The sequence below is a fragment of the Pristis pectinata genome, chromosome 18, assembly GCF_009764475.1.
Source record: "Pristis pectinata isolate sPriPec2 chromosome 18, sPriPec2.1.pri, whole genome shotgun sequence".
In the NCBI taxonomy this organism is placed as follows: domain Eukaryota; kingdom Metazoa; phylum Chordata; class Chondrichthyes; order Rhinopristiformes; family Pristidae; genus Pristis; species Pristis pectinata.
In genome coordinates, this window is record NC_067422.1 from 22115838 (window position 1) to 22136284 (window position 20447).

At 39.0% G+C, this 20447-nt stretch overlaps 1 protein-coding gene across 1 annotated transcript in view; it reads right to left on the reverse strand.

Moving 5' to 3' along the window:
• The window catches only part of LOC127580118 (alpha-1,6-mannosylglycoprotein 6-beta-N-acetylglucosaminyltransferase B), a 577216-nt gene that overhangs the window by 363690 nt on the left and 193079 nt on the right, over positions 1 to 20447 (reverse strand). Inside the window, exon 4 of the mRNA XM_052033330.1 lies at positions 4984 to 5114. Coding sequence (XP_051889290.1) covers positions 4984 to 5114 — 131 coding nt within the window. The remainder of the gene's footprint in view (positions 1 to 4983; positions 5115 to 20447) is intronic.

A 20447-nucleotide genomic window follows, 5' to 3' on the forward strand; every position in this document is an offset into this window, starting at 1 on the left:
CTCATATTCAATTGCCCATCACTCTTCAATTCATTCCTGCCAGCATGCATCCTATTAAAAAATATAGGTCTTGATTTTCTAATTAAAATCAACAAAACTGTCCTCCAAAGCCATGTAATTTCAGACAAGGAGTTTACTAATTGTATCTTGTTGACAATGATTAATCAATGTAATTTTTGTATTCCTCATTTCAACAACATTATTAACTCCTCTTTCAAGCAGTCATTAGTAATGATCTTTCCTGCTATGTTTTAGGAATGTCTCTATTAGATTTCAATACATACTGCCCATTGATGTATTCAGTAGATCATTATTCTCAATGCCTAAAATCTCTGGGACATTTTATAAGAAAAATCAAAAAAAGGATGGTTAGAACTACAGATCAAGGATTCTGAAAATATAATCACTAAAGAAATAAACCTGTTCTTTAAATATAAATGCAATAATTTATGATTTAACAGTTTTTAAACTGTATGCACATTATTAATAAAAAAAAACAAAACAGAAACCAGGATTCAAGGTGATCCAAAAAATGAGCTAGGGTTCCTGCTTTTGGAGCAGTTGGTGCTGCAGCATAAATTTCCAATAAATGCTTTTTATACTTGAATTTACACTTAACCTCTCTTGCCCTTTGGAAAGTATGAGATGAACCAGCATTATTAAGCAGTATTTTAAAAAATAATAGCCCAGATTTTACTGAGAAGTCCCAGAGGTTCTAAAGGAAAGCATTTAATGCCTGCAGGTACAGAACTTTCATACATGAAGTTTGTCTTCCTGAGATTCCTCATCATTCACACTGGGGAATTTAATCTATGATCACACTATTTTCAAGGAGCAGGCAAGCTGGGGAGAAGGAAGGTCAGGTCCTTTATTATTATTAGTATCTTGTTTAGATTATTTTTATTTGGTATTTTTAAGTATTTTAATTGTTATTTTGTTTAATATTATACTTATTTTATTTTTAACATTGTTGTAATGTTTCTAAATCTCTGGGACATTCAGAAATATTACATGGGAACCAACTGTCAAAAGCTTCCAGGGAGTTTTGGGGTAGGACTTTCCCATTGCATTGTCTGAGGTGCTGCCACCAGTCAGAACCTCATCTTTGAGCTCCACAGCTGGATTAGGTAACTTCAGGTGAGGACGACTGACTGAGAGTGGTAGGACCATGGCAGCTAAATTCCAGGCCAATACTTTATTTGATTTTTTTCAATTTTTTAATATATTTAATTATGCCAAATTGAAGCAGTTTAATTCGAATCATATACTTATTATGGCATAGAAGGGGGTCATTCACACCATTGAGTCTATTCTGGTTCGAGTAAATCAATGGGCAGGCACAGTAGTGTAGCGGTTAGTGTAATGTTTTACAGCACCAACGATCCGGGTTCAATTCTGGCCACTGTCTGTAAGGAGTTTGTACATTGTCCACATGACTGTGTAGGTTTCCTCCGGGTGCTCCAGTTTCCTCCCACATTCCAAAGACGTACAGGTTAGGAAGTTGTGGGCATGCTATGTTGGCGCTGGAAACGTGGCGACACTTGTGGGCTGCCCCCAGAATACTCTACACAAAAGATGCATTTCACTGTGTGTTTCTAATAAAGGTATGTGACTAAAAAAGATATCTTATCTTATCAATGCTATCAGTTCGATTTCTGTGCTCTTGGCTCATAGACCTGCAAATTATCCTTCCTTAGGTTCCCCTCAGTTTCCCTTTAGAAGGTTTTGCATGATTCTCCTTCCATTACTCTTATAGACATTATATTCCAGATTCTGTCCACTCTCTGTATTTAAAAAATGTTTTTCCTCACATCCCTCTTCTGTCTTTTGCCTAAAGTTTTAAATCTGTGGCCCCTGAAGCTCGAATCATCTGCTACGGGAAAGGGCTACTTCTATCTAAACTAGTCCTGACACTGTGCACCTCCATCACATCTCCTCTCAACTTTCTTTGCTCCATGGAAAACAAACCCAGCTTATCTAGTGTAAAATTTCTCATTCCTGGAACTATTCTAGTAATTCTTTGTTTGCTCCTCTCTGGGAATTTCGCATCCTTCCTAAAGTGTGGCAACCAGAATGGAATGCCATGCTCCATTTATGGCCTAACTACTGTTTTGTAAAGGTTCAATGTAATGTCTGCTTTTGTACTCGTATGATTCTATTTATGAATCCCAAGATCCCATACTCTTATTAATCACTCAATATTCCCTGTCACTTCCAAAGATGTACGCATATGCACACCGAGGTCACTGTGTTCCTGCACACACTCTGGAACTGTGCCATTTAATCTATTGTCTCTCCTCATTCTTTGGAACAAAATGTATCACTTCACTCGTCTTCTACTTGACTATCCATTCAGTTAGCCTATCTGTGTGTCGTTGCAGTCTATTGCCATTTTCCTCTTTGTTTATCATATTTCCAAGTCATGGGTCATCCAAGTTTACACCCATATGTATGTCATCAATATTTTTCAAGAACACAGTAATCCTCACCCCTGGGGAACATCACTGGTTACCATCCTCCACTTTGAAAGACATCCACTTACTCTACACTTTGTCTTTAAGCCAGCTTCCTCTCCATGCTGCCAATGAACTTTTGAGTCCATAGGCTCTAACTTTACTAATCAGCCATGCATGTGGAATTTCATTGAACACCTTCTGAAAATCCAAGTAGACATTCATTAACCTTCCTTATTATATTATTGAAAAATTCAATCAAGTTTCTCAAACACAATAGCCTTTAATAAATTCATACTGGCTCTTCTTTACCAACTCAAACTTCTTCAAGTGCCTATTATATTTTCCCCCAGGTTATTGTTTGTTAAAGCTTCCCCACATCTGAGGTTAAACTGTCTGGCCTGTGACTGCATGGCATGCGTTAACACCTTTATTTGAACAAGGGCATTGTAGTTGCCATTTTCTAGGCTTCTGATATTTCCTTTGCAATACAGCTGAAAATAGACAGTCACAAAAAGCACCCTTTGTTAATCACAATAGAGTCTGTGAGTAAACAAATCCAGAATACTAATCCAGAAAGCCTTTGGAAATTGCAAAACTGGAAATCTGAAATACAAACTGAAAATTCTGGAAACACTCAGCATGTCAGGCAGCAGTTATAGGAAGAGAAACAGAGTTAAAGCTTCAGGTCACAGACCCTTCATCACACCCTTCTTTTTCCACAGATGCTGCATGACCTGCTCAGTGTTTCTAGCATTTCCTGTTTTTATTCCAGAAAACACTTTCAAGTCTCAGATGACAAATGGAGGTAAGTACAGTCATCCCTTACACAGAGTCCTTGTGCCAAAAGAACCGGTTAACTTTCACAAATTAATGTAATTCCAAGAAACTACTGAAGTAACTAATTCACTTGTGTGTGTGGACCCATTTCTTGCACGATATTTTTTTTTAAACTCACACAAAAGAGCACGAGAACTCAATTTGAACTGCATGTGATCTGGACTTAAAATGCTGCAAAACTTTGGGGGCAATTACTGATTTTTGGTTACTTACGACCAATTTAAAGAACATTTAGAACTGAGCAAAATGCTACACTGAAAAGTTTTTTTTTAGCTAAAATTAAACTAAATGATGATACATTGTTCACCTAACATCTTCCAAAATGCAATAGCTGTAAATGGAAATATGGATTTGTTTCTAACAGCAAGTTTAATGCTGAACTTGGGGCCTTGTTTACTCCAATAAAAACAATGCTTGAATCATTTGAAATAAGAAATAATTTTTGTTCAAAAGATGACTAATAGTACTCACTGTTTTACTAATAAGGTAGATTATACAGAAAAGGTGTGCATTTCCATTTGAAAATAATAGTCTGTTCTAGGCAGTTTTAACAAGGAATTTAAGCGACTTCCCTGCTGAAATTTATTTCTTAATCAGGAAAACACAGTGTCAAGCACCAGTGAAATCTCAATGACACAAACCTCTCAACAGTCCAGATATATTTTATCGACGAATCATTAACTAGTAGACCATGAGCAACAACGTATAATTCTGGAGCTGGGTAGAGGAAAATTTGTCATCAAATGCCAAATCTTTTGAATCTCTGCATAAACTGCCAGAATGGAAACAATTCCAGCATTTTGGGGAAAAAGGCAAGCAAACATGAAAAGGAAAATGAATCACAAAACTGAATATTTGAAAAGAAACCCCATAATGAAGAAACATACAATTCATAACTAAGATGAAAGGCATTATAATTAGCTAATCCAAGCAGATGAAGTGCCAAATGTAAGAATTTCCAGCCTATTATTATTTAGAATCTACCATGACAAATCTTAACACAACATAATGGTTTTCATATCATATCTCCCTGAAACCCAGATCAGTTAGTTGTCCCTTTTTATCAAAATTAAGGACAGGATCTGCTTAAAGTTCTGGAATATGAATGTGTGTTTGATTATAGCACCAAATGGCCAACAAGGAATCAGCTTTCCATTATGTGGGCTTATAAAAGAAAATCGAACAGAGTATAAAATGGACTGTTGATTCATTATGCCATTTTTGCACTATAACCAAGATAAATTAATTCTATAGCGTTTCAAATGAGTTGAAAATGGAGTTTGCTAGATTTTGCTTTTACTGATAATACTGTACAACTAATTTGACTGCTATGCATAGTAACTAAATCTAATCTGGAACTACCAAGAAGAATTGTTCAAAGTAGGCAACCAATGAAACCCTGAATGCATCTCAATGTTTTATGTAAGAACTGTGATAGCTGTTGAAATAAGCTAGACCAAATCAAATGAGAATGTTCAGAAATGCAAATTAGAAATCAAATATAAAATAGATTCTCACTTCAAAAATCAATGTAAATTCAATCGTCTTTCCGAACCTTAAAACGGTTTGTGGAGCAAAGATATGTAATCACATTAACCCACTTTCTAAATTCCAATAATCTGATCAGATTTTCTCTTTATTGGTTTCCCGGTGGTCTAGAGTAGAGTTGGATGTCAGTAAAATAACGTACCTCTCCCAGAGAAAGGAACTTCTCTTCCTGCCACGAGGCTAGCTTGCATAAACTGCTCCATTCTGGTTGTTAGGTTTGAAACGTTCTGCGCAATAGCTTGAATCTTCTCCAGTAAGCCAGCATGCTGAAAACTAAGAAAGAAAAATCTTTTTTGGAGCTATTAGCATGACAATTCTAAAAAATAATACAAATATTGTTAATGAATAAAAGAGAAATTATTACACAGTAACCACTTTAGAATCTTTATTGTTCAGGCCAGAAATATAAAATTTTGATAACCCATTTGCTGATCAATTTATACCACCTCTATGGAGTAATAAGCAAGTTAATATCTTGAATCAAAGGCCTCACCATTTCTCTATCCCTTTTTGGGATGTAAAAATCAAACCAGCAGCTACCCCAAGGCATTTTGAAAAGCTGTAGAAATGTGGCAAAATTTGTTTGTGCTTCTTCATAAACAGTACCATTGGGCTCTCTTGGATAATGCTACAATTTTGGGAACAATGAGTATTAATAGTTTCATTTTCTGGTCTATTCTCATGTATCTTCACAGCTCTGATCTCAAGAAACAGTATCACACCGTTCTCTTCCAGCAGCTGCATAATATTGATAAAGAATGAGTGCTTGTCCAAGAATGGGAAGATATAGGTAGATTCTTCCCTGGTGGAAGGACCAATCTGCACAGGCTGCTGAAAAACAGTGTGCACAGGAGGGAATTTCCTTGTGTAGGTGCATTTTTGGCACAGCAATGCCATGCAAATGTCTGTAAGAGCATAAGTGCCCTTTTGGAATGCCTGCACTTTGGATAATCCTGCAATGCAACTAAATGCTCCACCCAGCTCTGAATCCTAAAGTTACATTAATCCAAAAGTCATTCTGATGGTTGAGCTTTTCATGACTGCTGTAATGCAGCAGAGCAGCAAAATGATTTTCATCTCTGTAATGCCTGTTTATCCTGTGATTTACAGATGAATTTCCAGCCTGGAGTCCTGAATTTTTATCAAACAGGAATGAAATTTGAATTTAATTAACAAGATAGATGCTTGTCATTCAAGGATTACTGGTTTAAAAAGAACTGTTCTTGAAAACAATAAAGAGATAACCACAGAGCTCATCAAAACAATCTTCTCCGAATCAGTAGCAAATTTAAAGTTTTATCTTTACTACTGTCACAGCATTTTTTAGTGGCATTACCAGTGCACACTGAAAATTCAACACAGACATATTAAGATGGTATGAGAATATTTTAACATTAATGGCCCTGATATTAAACAAACCTACCCAGGATAGTTAAATCTGAGGGGGTGGTGAGGCGGGGGGAGCTTAGGAGGGGGAATCACTTGTTTTGCTGGCCCGGTCAAAAACCAAAATGTCAGTTTTATTCCAGAAATACACTCATTGAAAGGGCTGATGCCTGATGAGAAAATTCAAATAGCGGTCTGATCACATCATTTAGACCCTGATGTACCAGCTTGCATAACACTATTACAGCACCAGCGACCCAGGTTCAATTCTGGCCACTTTCTGTAAGGAGTTTGTACGTTCTCCCCATGACTGTGTGGGTTTCCTCCAAGTGCTCTGGTTTCCTCCCACATTCCAATACGTACAGGTTAGGAAGTTGTGGACATGCTATGTTGGCGCCGGAAGCGTGGTGACACTTGTGGGCTGCCCCCAGAACACTCTCCGCGAAAGATGCAGTTCACTGTGTATTTCAATGTTCATGTGACTAATAAAGATATCTTATCATATGTAACTTCAACTGAGTGGGTCCGAATTCCCAACCAACACATGATCTGCTGGTTAAAGTTTGGTGGCACTGGCTTTACAAACAGACTAATGTGACTAAAATAATTTAAAGGACATTCAGCTCTCGTCCTTTAGGATCGGTATATTATTGAGAGTTAAGCATTTTCAAGACAATTGTGAGTTCCCTGTGTACTGTCCCTCATCTCCACCACACCTGTTCTGATCAAGCATGCACCATTCAGGTATGGTGCTGCTTTCACTTCACTCTTTTGGATTAATGACAAGTTGGAGAGAAGTAGCAACAGTAGCAGTGCCGGTCTGAAGGATCAAACCAGGCACCAGTTGGGCCTGGAATGGATAGCAGCTTGAAGGTATTATGGACAGCTTTACCCAGCCTGCACAATTTATGGCCCAGGGACTACTTCATGAATATTTATGAAGAACAGTCCAAGAGTCCATACTTCTTCTCCAGTGGTTGCTGATCTAACAACCAGTTGCCACAAGACTTTGGATGTCTTTTCCCCTCTTCTTTTACCTGATCAAAACACACAATTCCTAATGTGTGTGGTTACACACCTCTTATCTTAAAACCGTGTCTTCTCAACTGGTCTCCACACAGTAGGAAGGATGTGATGGCACTGGTGAGAATGCAAAGGAGATTTACCAGGATGTCGCTTGGGACAGAACGTTTCAGTAAGAAGGATTGACTGGATCGGCTGGGTTTGTTTTCCTTGGAGTGGAGGAGGCTGAGGGGGGACTGATAGAGGTGTACAACATTACAAGGGATAAAGATAGGGTGGATAGTGAGAAACCTTCCCCATAATGGAGACGTCTAAAAACATAGTTTTAGGATGAGGAGTGAGAGGTTTAGGGGGGGATCTAAGGAAAAAAAGTTCACCCAGGGGGTGGTTGCATTCTGGAACACACTGCCCAAAAGGTGGTAGAGGTAGGTATTCTCATAAAATTGCCACTAGAATTGCCAACAAATCGAGGGCCATTGACCAAGTGCCGGTAAATGAGAATAGTGTAGCTTGGTATAATTTTGAACTATAATCTTGTTACTTTATGCCTCGTTATTTTCCATTTAGTGGAGGATTTTCCTCCCTATTACCATGAAGTCTCAAGGCTGCATTGGGACAATGGTACGTTGATATCAAAGATAGGCACTCGCACCTCAACTCTGGAAATGACATACTTTGTCAATATTTAGTTTAATCCTGTAATCATATCTGGAGCTGAATGGACTCAGAGGAATGCAAAACAAGCATTGGTGCTCAGGCACGACATGATACTCGACTGTAGTTTCAATGACAGCTTTCATTGCTTTGAGAATGACTGAGAGTAGACTGAGGGGCAACAACCAGCCACCTGGATTTGGCCTGCTTTTTGAAGACAGGGTATACCTGGGTAATTTCCTACTTCATCAAGTGGAGGAGGGTCATGATGGTCCTGTCCTCAGAAAAGTATATCTGCTCACTGCTGGCCATTATGTAGGATTCTATCAACTAACCCCATGCTTTCTCTTTGCTCTCCATTTTAGGTTCATCTCATTCTTGGAACCATTAAATTTGCCACCTCTATTTGTAGAAAACTGCCAGCTAGTCCTCATCGAGATACCAAAAAGTCATGTGAAATATACTGCTGAATTTCAGAACATGCAGAGCTTGAACCTCCCAAAATTGGTTTCAAGTATCTGGCATTACTGTTCGCCAACGCTTCACTATTTCTAGGCAGAAGTTAAAAACAATCTTCAATACCTCTTTAAAACTGAATCAAGCTGGTGTCAGATTTGGCCTTGTGCCATAATTTGCAATGAGAAAACATGGGTGATAGAAAATGCTGACATCAGGCCTGGCAGATTCTTTCATTTGGATAGCAAATAAACATAGCTCAATACTATATTATATCTTCTGGCCATGATCTCTTTCAGGTTTACTGGCTATGTCACAGAACATGCTGTTCCTAGCTCTTTCACAATTAGACGAAATATTCCACATTAGCCGAATGCTTAAGGGCTAAACTGTTATCACTGACTCAAATTCAATGTCCTACCAAAAACTTATTAGATTGTGACTGACAGCAAACTTGCTTATAATCACTCCACACAACCTCTAAAGCTGTCAATTTTATTGCCACTATTAAAACTGGTTGTCATAGGCCAAGTGATCAAACATTCTTGATGGTTACCATATTGCAGAGCTCTGTACATTATATTTTGTTATGGGACTGAAAGTAGCTTTAAAAGAGACCTATGACACAGTGATTTAAAAATCAACATAAATATTTAGTATTAAATATTGCCCTTTTTGCCATAATTATAACCTTAATCATAAGAAATGAAATGTTTACAAGTCTCAGACAGAGAGAGACACCACCTCTGAATCTCTCCTTCGCAATTAGGGAAGCAAACATAATGAAAGCCTTTACTGCAAGAGATTTTGAACACAAGAGTACAGATGTATTGCTCCAATCACGTACAGTTCTCGTGAGATCCAAGTCTGATCTCTACATAAGAAAGGATATATTTGTATTGGAAGTATAGTGAAGATTCCTCAGACTGATTCCTAGAATAATGAACCATGAGAAGAGAATAGGCTTGTACTGTCTTGAGTTTAGAAGAATGAAAGCTAACCTCACTGAAATATACAACTTTTTACAGGACTTGATAGAGTAGATGCTGACTGGGGTACCAAGAACCAGGGACTTAAAATAGGGGATCAGACCCTTATTTCAGGTACAATTTCAGAACAGAGATAAGAGGAAATTTCTTCGCCCTAAGAATGATGAATCTTTTGAATTCCAAGGACAGTAAAAGGTCAGGGCACGGCCCACACCTTTCTCCTGAGGGAATCTGTGGGTTTGATTCATCTCTTGCACCTCTTTCATGGTGTTTGGGCACGTCTGCCAGCGTACAACCGACCTCTTCTCACTTATATTTGTGCTGTATAGCCAGCAAGACAAGTACTGAAGCAGAAATGACAACAAAAGGTGACTGCTGAGAGAATGCGTAGCTCACTAAAAGCCATTACAGAAGCTTAGACTCTCCTCCTCGAACAAACTCCTGCTGAGTACATTGCATGAAAGTGCAAAATATGGATGGGTATCCCTTTAAATAGCGCTGCAGGTTTGAATAGATGTTATGAAAAGTTAATTCCCTATATGGGCCTGACAATATGTCTTAATTGGATTTGTGCCACAATTTCAGCATGACCTTTGTGGGTGTTCAATACACCAAATCTCCACTGTGAGCAAGCATGTAATGCACACAGAAGTGTCAGGTACAATCTTGAGAGCTGCAGGCATTGCTCAGATTTACTCCATTAATCCATGATGAAATCAAAGTCCACAAAGTAAGAAGGAATGAGCTATTATGAACAACCAGTGATTTTGCAAACATTGTATGAGGTTGTTTTTGTTGATTTTAGTTCATTTTCAATCTTGAACCATACGGTTATGCATCACTTTCTCCAATTTTAAAAAAAATACAAATATATGTGCAAATGAAGAAGACGGTGAGTATCTAGAGTGTTCTTTTGAAATGCCACAATTGCCTTCTGTGGATCCACTGAAACAATGTAATGAAGATTTGATGTTGATTATATTAAACCTGTGTTAGCCAAAAAGGCTGAAGTGAAAATTCAGCACAATTTTAATTAGTTCCAGCAGTTTAATAACCCAAAGGGATCCAGTATTGCATATAATTTACAATATGACAGATTAATTGGCTTGCTAAGCTAATTAGGAAGTTATCAAGCTTGCACATTGTCAATATATTAATTGAGTTTGGATGTTCCCACTGAAGTATTGGCCCAAAACATACTTACATTTTGCTGGCAGTTTGGAAGAGAACTGGCAGTGAGATGTTACTTATAAGTCAGCATCTTTACTTAATATATTTTAATTCTCAGAATTATTTACATTTACACTGACTATCTTCAAATGTCCCAGATCTTCCAGTACATCCGACCTCTCATTTGCCCCCTGGACTTAGCACTGAGCCTAGCAACAGTTCCAGATCATTCTGAGCTAAAGGACTGGATACATTACATATCTAGCCCCTCCTCAGTTTTATGCCAGTCATGGTTGGCACATTTAGCATGGTCAATTCATTTGAATGTGTTTTCTGATCTAGACAGAAATGGTAAGTAGTTTGGTCAATTACCTTTAATGTTTTTAAGTAATTTATAATCAGCTAAATCTCATTTCAGATAAGTTTATAATTCAATTGTTTACATCTACATTATTATACATTAACATTTATATTGATCACCTTTAAATGTCTTTGGGTTGAATGGCCTTTGACAACATGGACTGTCAAAGGATGGTATAGACCCATCATCAGAGGCCAAGTTGCCCCTATGAGACTGCTCTGCTTTGCTCAATGACCATAGCAGCAAGCCCTTAATTTTTTTTTGAACAAATGCAAAAAAGGCAGCTGGAATAGTGCAGGAGCTAAACTTAAGGCACTTTCCCAGCCCATTGAACCAATGCTCAAATTCAGTACCGCAAATATAACCTTTTATATTAAAACATCACAATAGCATCAAACTGCTTAATTTTCAAAAAGGAATTCACAAAGGGTGCAAAGACAATTTCATTTTCTCATAAATGTCTCTTGCAAAGTTTGTAATGCATCTTCATTTTGGGAATTGACAAACATGCTGAGACTGGAGAGAAAAAAAAGAACTCAGCTGTCTCTTGAAACTGCTTTAATAATAAAACTTTAATATCTCTATTCCCACACATTATGTCAAATAATTACTATTCTCTAGACTTGTGGGAAAAAAATGGTTTAACTTTTCAAAAAAAAATTGGCACAAATAAGGTGGTATTTGAGAGACTGTTGAAAGGGATTCTTGAGAACATAGCTGATTAGAAATCCTATAGAAGTACAGATCCCATGATGAAACCATATAATAACATAAATACTTGCATTATAAAATATACCAGGAAATATGAGAGGTAATGAAATCTCTATCTTCAGATATACTCACATTAATACAATATTGTGACTAGATTCTCAAAGGAGAGCGACATGAATGATTAATATTCTTTAAGTTATATATGGAATTTTGGACACACTTCTGCAATAAAGTCCTTGCTTTGAAGTATTGATAACAAAAATCTGACTACAATCTAAGCACGTGATGTAGCTTGATATGTCAGAAACAATCATCATATTTTGTGTCCAATGTTTCAATGAAAAATCCATCTGATTTAGAGAAATAAGTGTTTAAATGTGCTATTTTCAGGCAACTTTAAAGAATTGGAATATTTGTCATGCCTTGTTAGCAATTGGTCTGATAATATAAGCAAATGGGCCATAAAAGAGACTTTGTGGAAATGAACATAAAGGTAAAAGGGATTCATTTTCTCAGGGGGTTTTCAATCTGAAACGCTAATTCTATTTCGCTTTCCATAGACGCTGCCTGACCCACTGAGTGTTTCTAGCATTTTATGTTTTTATTTCAGATTTCTGGCACCAACAGGTTTTGTTTTAAATTTATTTCACCAGTTTTTTCAAGTTAGTTCAATTTGTTTGAGCAGAAAGAGCACCTCTCTTGTTTTTGAAACACAGTGAAATAAAATCAAATTATTTCATTTAATATTGTTGATTTATTGAGTATTTTGATATACTAAACAGCAAATATGATAGAATTATTCTTCTATCTTCCACTTGAAGAGAGAGAGTCAGCGATAGACTCTTATAAATGGTAATGCGCAAGTGCTCGAAGAAATAATAACACAAAATGCTTGATGACTTAGTGTGCAAGAGAAACCACAGAGGCAACACTCATCTTGACCTGGTATTCATAATAATATAAAAGAAATATAAGAAATGGAAATCAAAGAACCTCTGGGACAGAATAAGCTGAGAATGATCAAGGTTAACATTATCTGGGACACAACTGTACCAAACATAAGGAGTCAGGGTTATAACAATATGAAGCCTAAATTCAAAGAGATGAGGAAAGAATTGAGACAAATGGTTTGGATAATGATGTTTAATAACACATGAGCAGAAGACAAATGGAATGCCTTTGAAAGAACCATGCATCACATACTGGATAAATAGATATCCAAAAACAACAAGCTCAGACTAAAGAAACATAACACAGAATAGATTAACAAACATTAACAATGAAGAATCACCTTTGACAGGGTGAAAGGAGAAGGAAGTCACTTACCTGAAGGATAGGATCAAGTAGAAAGTAAGGAGGGATCTAAACAAATAACCCATAAGACAAAATACCAGAATGAGAGGCTTTTACCTCGTGCAAGGAGAGATCTGGGGAAAAGGAATAACAGCACTATGGGAGTTCATTCACCAGAAGGACTGCAGAGATTTGAGAAGCTGGATCACCAGTAGCTTCTCAAGGACAGTTAAGAATGGCCAATAAATGCTGGCCTTGCCAGTGACACAGAGACGTTGAAACTAAATAAACAAACAAAGATACAATAGTCCTAAACTGATGTTGATACAGGAGGAAGCCATTTGCCTCATTGCAACTGTGTCTGCTCGCTAAAAGTTAAAAATTACTCCTACACTTTCCAGCTCTTTTCTCGCAGGCCAGCCAGCTGCATGGCTTGATGGTGCGGCAGTTATGGCCGCTACCTCATATCCAGGGACTAGGTTCAATCCTAACCTCAGGTACTCCGTATGGAGTTTGCACCTTTTCACCATGATTATTACATGGGTTTCCTCCAGATGCTCCATTTTCCACCCACAATCCCAGGATGTGCTAATAGCATAACTGACTACCGTTAGTTCTTAGTGTAGGTTAATGGCAACACGAATCCAAGGGGACTCAACGAGCATAAGTTGAAGGGGCACAGGGAAATAAGGAGAGGAGGTCTGAGACTAATGGGGTTGTTCCCCTGGAGCCAGCATGCGATGCCTAGCAGTGGACACAGAGTTGGAACTGCATTAAGAGCGCTTTGACTATGCCCTGAGCATGTATTGACATTGCACTTACCTTCATCTGCAAGGCAACCAACAGATGGCTACCATGATTATCCCACAAAGATTCAGCAAAATTTCCTTTTCCTCACCTTCATGGTCATTAATGTAAATAGTAAACAATTGAGGGCCAAGAACTAATCCTTGGGGTACTCCACTAGGTACAGGATGAGGTTGTTGTTTATCATCTATATTAAGGATTTAGTTGATAATGTGGGAAACTGGATCAGCAAATTTGCAGATGACTCCAAGATTGGGGGTATCATGGACAGCAAGGAAGGCTATCAAAGCTTACAGTGAGGAAGACTATCAAAGCTTACAGCAAGAAAGGCTATCAAAGCTTGCAGCATGATCTTGGCCAGCTAGGAAAATGGGCTGAGAAATGGCAGATGGAATTTAATGTAGACAAGTGTGAGCTGTTTCACTTTGGGAGGACAAACCAGGGTAAGACTTACACAGTGAATTGTAGAGCTCTAAGGTGTGTAGTAGAACAAAGGGACCTGGGAATACAGATTCATAGTTCCTTGAAAGTGGCGTCACAGGTAGATAGGGGTGTAAAGAGAGCTTTTGCACTTTGGCCTTCATAAATCAGGACATTGAGTACAGGAATTGGGATGTTATGTTGAAGTTGTACAAGACATTGGTGAGGCCGAATTTGGAGTATTGTGTGCAGTTCTGGTCACCTACCTACAGGAAAGATATCAATAAGATTGAAAGAGTGCAGAGAAAACTTACAAGGATGTTGCCGGGACTTGAGGACCTGAGTTATAGGGAAGGGTTGAATAGGTTAGGACTTTATTCCCTGGAGCGCAGGAGAATGAGGGGAGATCTTATAGAGGTATACAAAATTATGAGGGGTATAGATAGGGTGAATGCCTGCAGGCTTTTCCCCCCAAGGTTGGGTGAGACTAGAACAAGAGGCCATAGGTTTAGGGCGAAAGGTGAAATAAATAAGGGGAATCTGAGGGGGAACTTCTTCACTCAGAGGGTGGTGCAAATGTGGAATGTGCTGTTAGCGGAGGTGGTAGATGCAGGTTCAATTGTAACACTTAAGAAAGGTTTGGATAGGTACATGGATGGGATGGGTTTGTAGGGATATGGTCCAGGTGCAGATAGATGGGACTAGGCAGAAGATCACTTCAGCATGGACTAGATGGACTGAAGGGCCTGTTTCTGTGCTGTAGTGCTCTATGACTCTACATCTCTGCAGTCTGAAAATTATTCCAACACTTTGTTTTCTAGGTGACAGCCAGTTTTCCACCCATGCTAACACACTTCCTCCAATACCTTAGGCTCTTAATTTATGCAGCAGCCTCTTATGTGGCACCTTGTCAAGTGTCTTTTGGAAATCTAAATACACTAGATCTACAGACTCCCCTCTATCAAATCTCCCTGTCACATTCTCAGATAACTCAAATAAACTTGTCAAACATAATTTACCTGTCACGAAATCACGTTAACTGGGTTCGATTATATTTAGCTTTCTTCAGTGATTAGTTATTTCCTCTTTGATTATTGACTCCGGCATCTTGCTAACAATAGTTGTTAAACTAACTGGCCGTCTCCATCTTCTGTCTTCCTCCTTTTTTCAACAAAGAGGTCATATTGATTGTTTTTCCACCTGGAATTTGGCGAGTTGTGAAACATTTCAACCAAATGGATCCCCTATGTCTGTAGCCACTTCCTTTAAAACCCTTGGGTGCAGACCAGTGGGTCCTGGTAATTTATCTGCCTTAAGCCTCGTGAGTTTTGCTCATGCTTTATTCCTTATGACTGGGATTCCTTACAAGTTCCTCCACGTTATTTGAAATTAGCCCACCTATTATCATGGGGATATTTGTAGTGTCCTCCACAATGAAGACTGATGCAAAAAAATTGATTTAACATAACTGCCATTTCTTTGTTTCCTGTTATTAACTGACCAGTTTTGTTCTCTAGAAGTCCTACACTTAGCTTCTTCCTGTTTATATATCCACAGAAACTCTTGTTTTGATATTACTCACAAAATATAAGAGTTTCAATGAAAGGAAAACAAGGTCAAGAATTTGACCCATTGATAGGGCGGTAGAGGCAGAGACCCTCATCCGATTTAAACAGTAGTTGGATGTATATTAGAATTGGTTTATTGTTGTCACTTGTATCAAGGTACAGAGAAAAACTTGTCTTGCATACCGTTCATACAGATCGATTCATTACACAGCGCATTCAGGTAGCACAAGGTAAAACAATACAGAATGCAGAGTAAAGTGTCACAGCTTCAGAGAAAGTGTAGTGCAGGAAGACAATAAGGTGCAAGGTCATAACAAAGTAGATTGTGAAATCAAGAGTCTATCGTATCATACTGTTCAATAGTCTTATAACAGCAGGATAGAAGCTGTTCTTGAGCCTGGTGGTATGTGCTTTCAGGCTTTTGTATCTCCTGTCTGATGTGAGAGGGTAGAAGAGAGAATGTCCCAGGTGGGTGGGGTTTTTGATTATGCAGGCTGCTTTACCGAGGCAGCGAGAAATGTAGACAGTGTCCCTGGAGTAGAGTCTGATTTCCGTAATGTGCTGAGCTGAGACCACAACTCTTTGCAGTTTCTTGCAGTCCCGGGCAGAGCAGTTGCCATACCAAGCCCTGATGCATCCAGATAGGATACTTTCTATGGTGTATCGATATAAGTTGGTGAGTGACAAAGGGGACTTGCCAAATTTCCTTAAGCCTCCTGAGGAAGTAGAGGTGCTGATGAGCTTTCTTGGCCATGATGTCTACGTGGTTGAACCAGGACAGGCTATTGATGATGTTTACTCCTAGGAACTTGAAACTCTCAACCTCAGCACCATTGATGTAGACAGGAGCACATGCACTACCCCCTTTCCTGAAGTCAATGATCAGCTCTTTTGTTTTGCTGACATTGAGGGAAAAGTTGTCATGACACCATGTCACCAGGCTCTCCATCTCCTTCCTGTACTCTGACTCATCATTATTTGATATACAGCCCACTACTGTGGTATCATCTGTAAACTTGTAGATGGAGGTAGAGCAGAATTTGACCACACAGTTGTGAGTTCATAGGGAGTAGAGTAGGGGGCTGAGGATGCAGCCTTGTGGGGCAGCAGTGTTGAGAACAATCGTATCAGCAGTGTTGCTGCCTATCCTCCCTGATTGCGGTCTGTTGGTCAGGAAGTCAAGGATCCAGTTGCAAAGGGAGGTGTTGAGTCCTAGGTCTCAGAGTTTGGTGATGATGACCTACAGGGTGATGGATCAATTGCTGGAAGGAAGAATCAGGCTGAAGATCTCTTTCTGGACTGGCACATATGTTGCGGGCAGAATGGCCTCCCTTATAATAAATTTTCCATGAAGCAGCTGTCAATATCTGATAACAACACAGTACTCAACTACTAGACAATTAGTTAGCATTCCTTGTAAAAATAACACCTGAATTATTCTGAAATCAATGCAGTTCTTACAACAGTAGGTAGGAAGAATTAAGTGTTTCAAGTAATTTAAGTTGCAAAAATCTTTTGAATTAACTTAAACAGCAAGCTTTCTATGTGGCAAATGGCACTTTTATAATTGAGTTCAGTGGGTGATAGTTATGGGAAATTGCCTGGAATTGATTCTTGTTGCTTGTAAACATGGGTAACAAAAGAATAGATACTGTCAACAAGATAGCAATCAAAATGAAAACCAAATGAATACCAAATACAACAAATACTTCTACTTCCATTTTAGCACAAAAATAGATATATAATTAAAAGAATATTTTAAAAATTGAGGCGATAGTTTTCCCCAAATTCTAGTTTTGCCAAAGAATGAAATACAGTGAATTCTCTTTTAATTGAGACCAATAATAATAGGCAGCAAAATGTGATTTTTCTGTTCTCTTCTGAGACCACGCAGGCAAGTAAACTGTTATTGCTACAATCACCTTGACAGGGTACCTGTATTGCCACCCTTGCTTTGTTTTGAGGTTTCCGTATTAGTTACAATGAGAGCACTCTGTTTGGAATGCTGACATCACACACGTGCTTGCTTGTACCTTCAGATAGGAGAATTACTCAATGAATATCCTGGGTGGGTGTTACTGTTAATGTGTGTCATCATCATCTTCCATCAGCACATTATTGCGTGCTTATTCTTCCCACTAATGCACATATGTCCAAGATCTACTGGTTTGTGCAGAAACCTGATGTGCAGCCAAAGAGAGGCAAATGGTGTGCATGTATAGAGAAAGCAGTACCTGTTACTGAGAACAGCTCAGTGCAGTGCAAGTGTGGAGAGAGCAACTACGATTCTCTTTTACCCACTTCCTACCATCATAGTCTTCCATCTATGAGTGGATGAAATGTGAGCAAATATTTGCAGCGGTCTTGTTTCCGCCACTTGTCTCCTCCAACCAACCTCACCACAAACAGACGCTGAATTTCCATCTTACTCCAATCTCCTTTCAAGTCCTCAAGAGCTTGAACTATGATGGTAGGAATCTGTTGCTAAAACCCTCTAGGTGATATTCCAGTAAACTCCGTGATGCCTCCCCCCCCCCCCCCCCCCACCATTCTATCTATAATTTTGTTCTAACTTGCCTCAATCTCATTCACCCATTATCCCTTTGCTTATTGACCTGCACTTGCTCATGTTTGATATGCTTCCATGAAGTGCCATTGACTATTGTGCTGTGTTAAAGTGTCATATAAATATTTAGGTTGTCATCAGCTGATGTGGTAGGAAGAAAAGCACAAGTTGTTATATGTACCCTACATCATATTGGTAGCAAGTTGTTCAAATTGTGGATATTGTTCCAGTTCTGGTTGAGGTGTTCTGTTGACAGATAATTTAGTGTTACTTGTCACTCTAAAACATGAGAGTCTCCTGGGCTGGTGTTTCTTGGCAGTTCAATAGAATTAATTGTTTAATAGAAAGTGCTCTTCATCTCTACTAAATTTAATGCCTGATTTCAGATTTGTCAGTTCCCTAATGCAGGCAATAAAAGCATGAGGATTGCAGGTTTTCACATGGTACATGTGACTGCACTGCATTCCAACTCTGTAGTGCATCAGACCCAAAAGAGTCACCACCTCCTACAACCAGGTCAATTTTGTGTCCAGTTGGCTTGATCACACTGGATCCCACATGATCTAACCTTACAGACCAGCCTACCGAAGGCTTTAGTGAAGTCCACGTAGATAATATCTACCACCCTGCCCTCATCAATACTCTTGGTCATCTCTTCAAAAAGCTCAAAAACATTTCTTGCACTGTGATGGAAACTGGTATATTAGCCATAAGATGCTACATCATGATTGATGACGGCTTGGTGAAAGGAGGAAGAGGGTAGTGGTGGAGGGATGCTTTTCTGATTGAAAGCTTATAACCATAGTGTACCACAGGTATTGGTGCTGCGACCTTTGTTCTTTGTGATATATATTAATGACTTGGATGTGAATGTAGGAGGTATGATTAGTAAGCTTGTGGATGATAAGACAGATTGTGATGCTGTGGATAGTGAGGAAGGTTGTCTACTGCTACAGCTGCATCCCCACAAGGCTGTGTTCTCAGCCCTCTACTCTACTCCCTATACACTCATGACAGTATGGCCAGATTCTGCTCTAACTTCATCTACAAGTTTGAAGATGATACCACCATTGTAGGCTGTATCTCAAACAGTGATGAGTCAGAGTACAGGAAGGAGATAGAGAGCTTAGTGGAATGGTGTCATGACAACAACCTTTCCCTCAATGTCAATAAAACAAAAGAGTTGGTCATTGACTTCAAGAAAGGGGGCAGTGTACATGCACCCGTCTACATCAACGGTGCTGAGGTCGAGAGGGTTGAGAGCTTCAAGTTCCTGGGAGTGAACATCACCAATAGCCTGTCCTAGTCAAATCAAGAAGATGCCACGGCCAAGAAAGCTCACCAGTGTCTCTACTTTCTCAGGAGGCTAAAGAAATTTGGTTTGTCCCTCTTGACTCTCACCAACTTTTATCGATGCACCATAGAAAGCATCCTATCTGGATGCACCACAGCTTGGTATGGCAACTGCTCTGTCCAGGACTGCAAAAAACTGCAGAGAGTTGTGGACACAGCCCAGTGCATCATGGACACCAGCCTCCCCTCCTTGGACTCTGTCTTTACCTCTCGCTGTCTTGGTGAAGCAGTCAGCATAATCAAAGACCCCACCCACCAGGATCATTCTCTCTTCTCTCCTCTTCCATCAGGTAGAAGATAGAAGAGCCTGAGGGCACGAACCACCAGACTTGACAGCTTCTACCCCACTGTGATAAGACTATTGAATGGTTCCCTCATACAATGAGATGGTCTATGACCTCACAATCTACCTTGTTGTGACCTTGCACCTTATTGCACTGCACTTTCTCTGTAGATGTGACACTTTACTCTGTACTGTTACTGTTTTTATCTGTACTACATCAATGCACTTTGTACTAACTCAATGTAACTGCACTGTGTAACGAATTGACCTGTACGATCGGTATGTAAGACAAGTTTTTCACTGTACCTCGGTACAAGTGACAATAATAAACCAATACCAATAGAAGGAAAGTTGGGCAGAGCATTTGCAAGTGGAATTTAATCCTGACAAATGTGACAATTCTGGGAAGTTCAATAAGGCTAGGACACATACAGTAAATGATACAGTGCTAAGGAATGTTGATGAATGGAGGGATCTTGGGGTTCAAGTTCATAGATCTATGAAAGTGGCAAAACAGGTAAATAGGATAGTGAAAATGTCATATGGCATGCCTGTGTTCAGTAGGT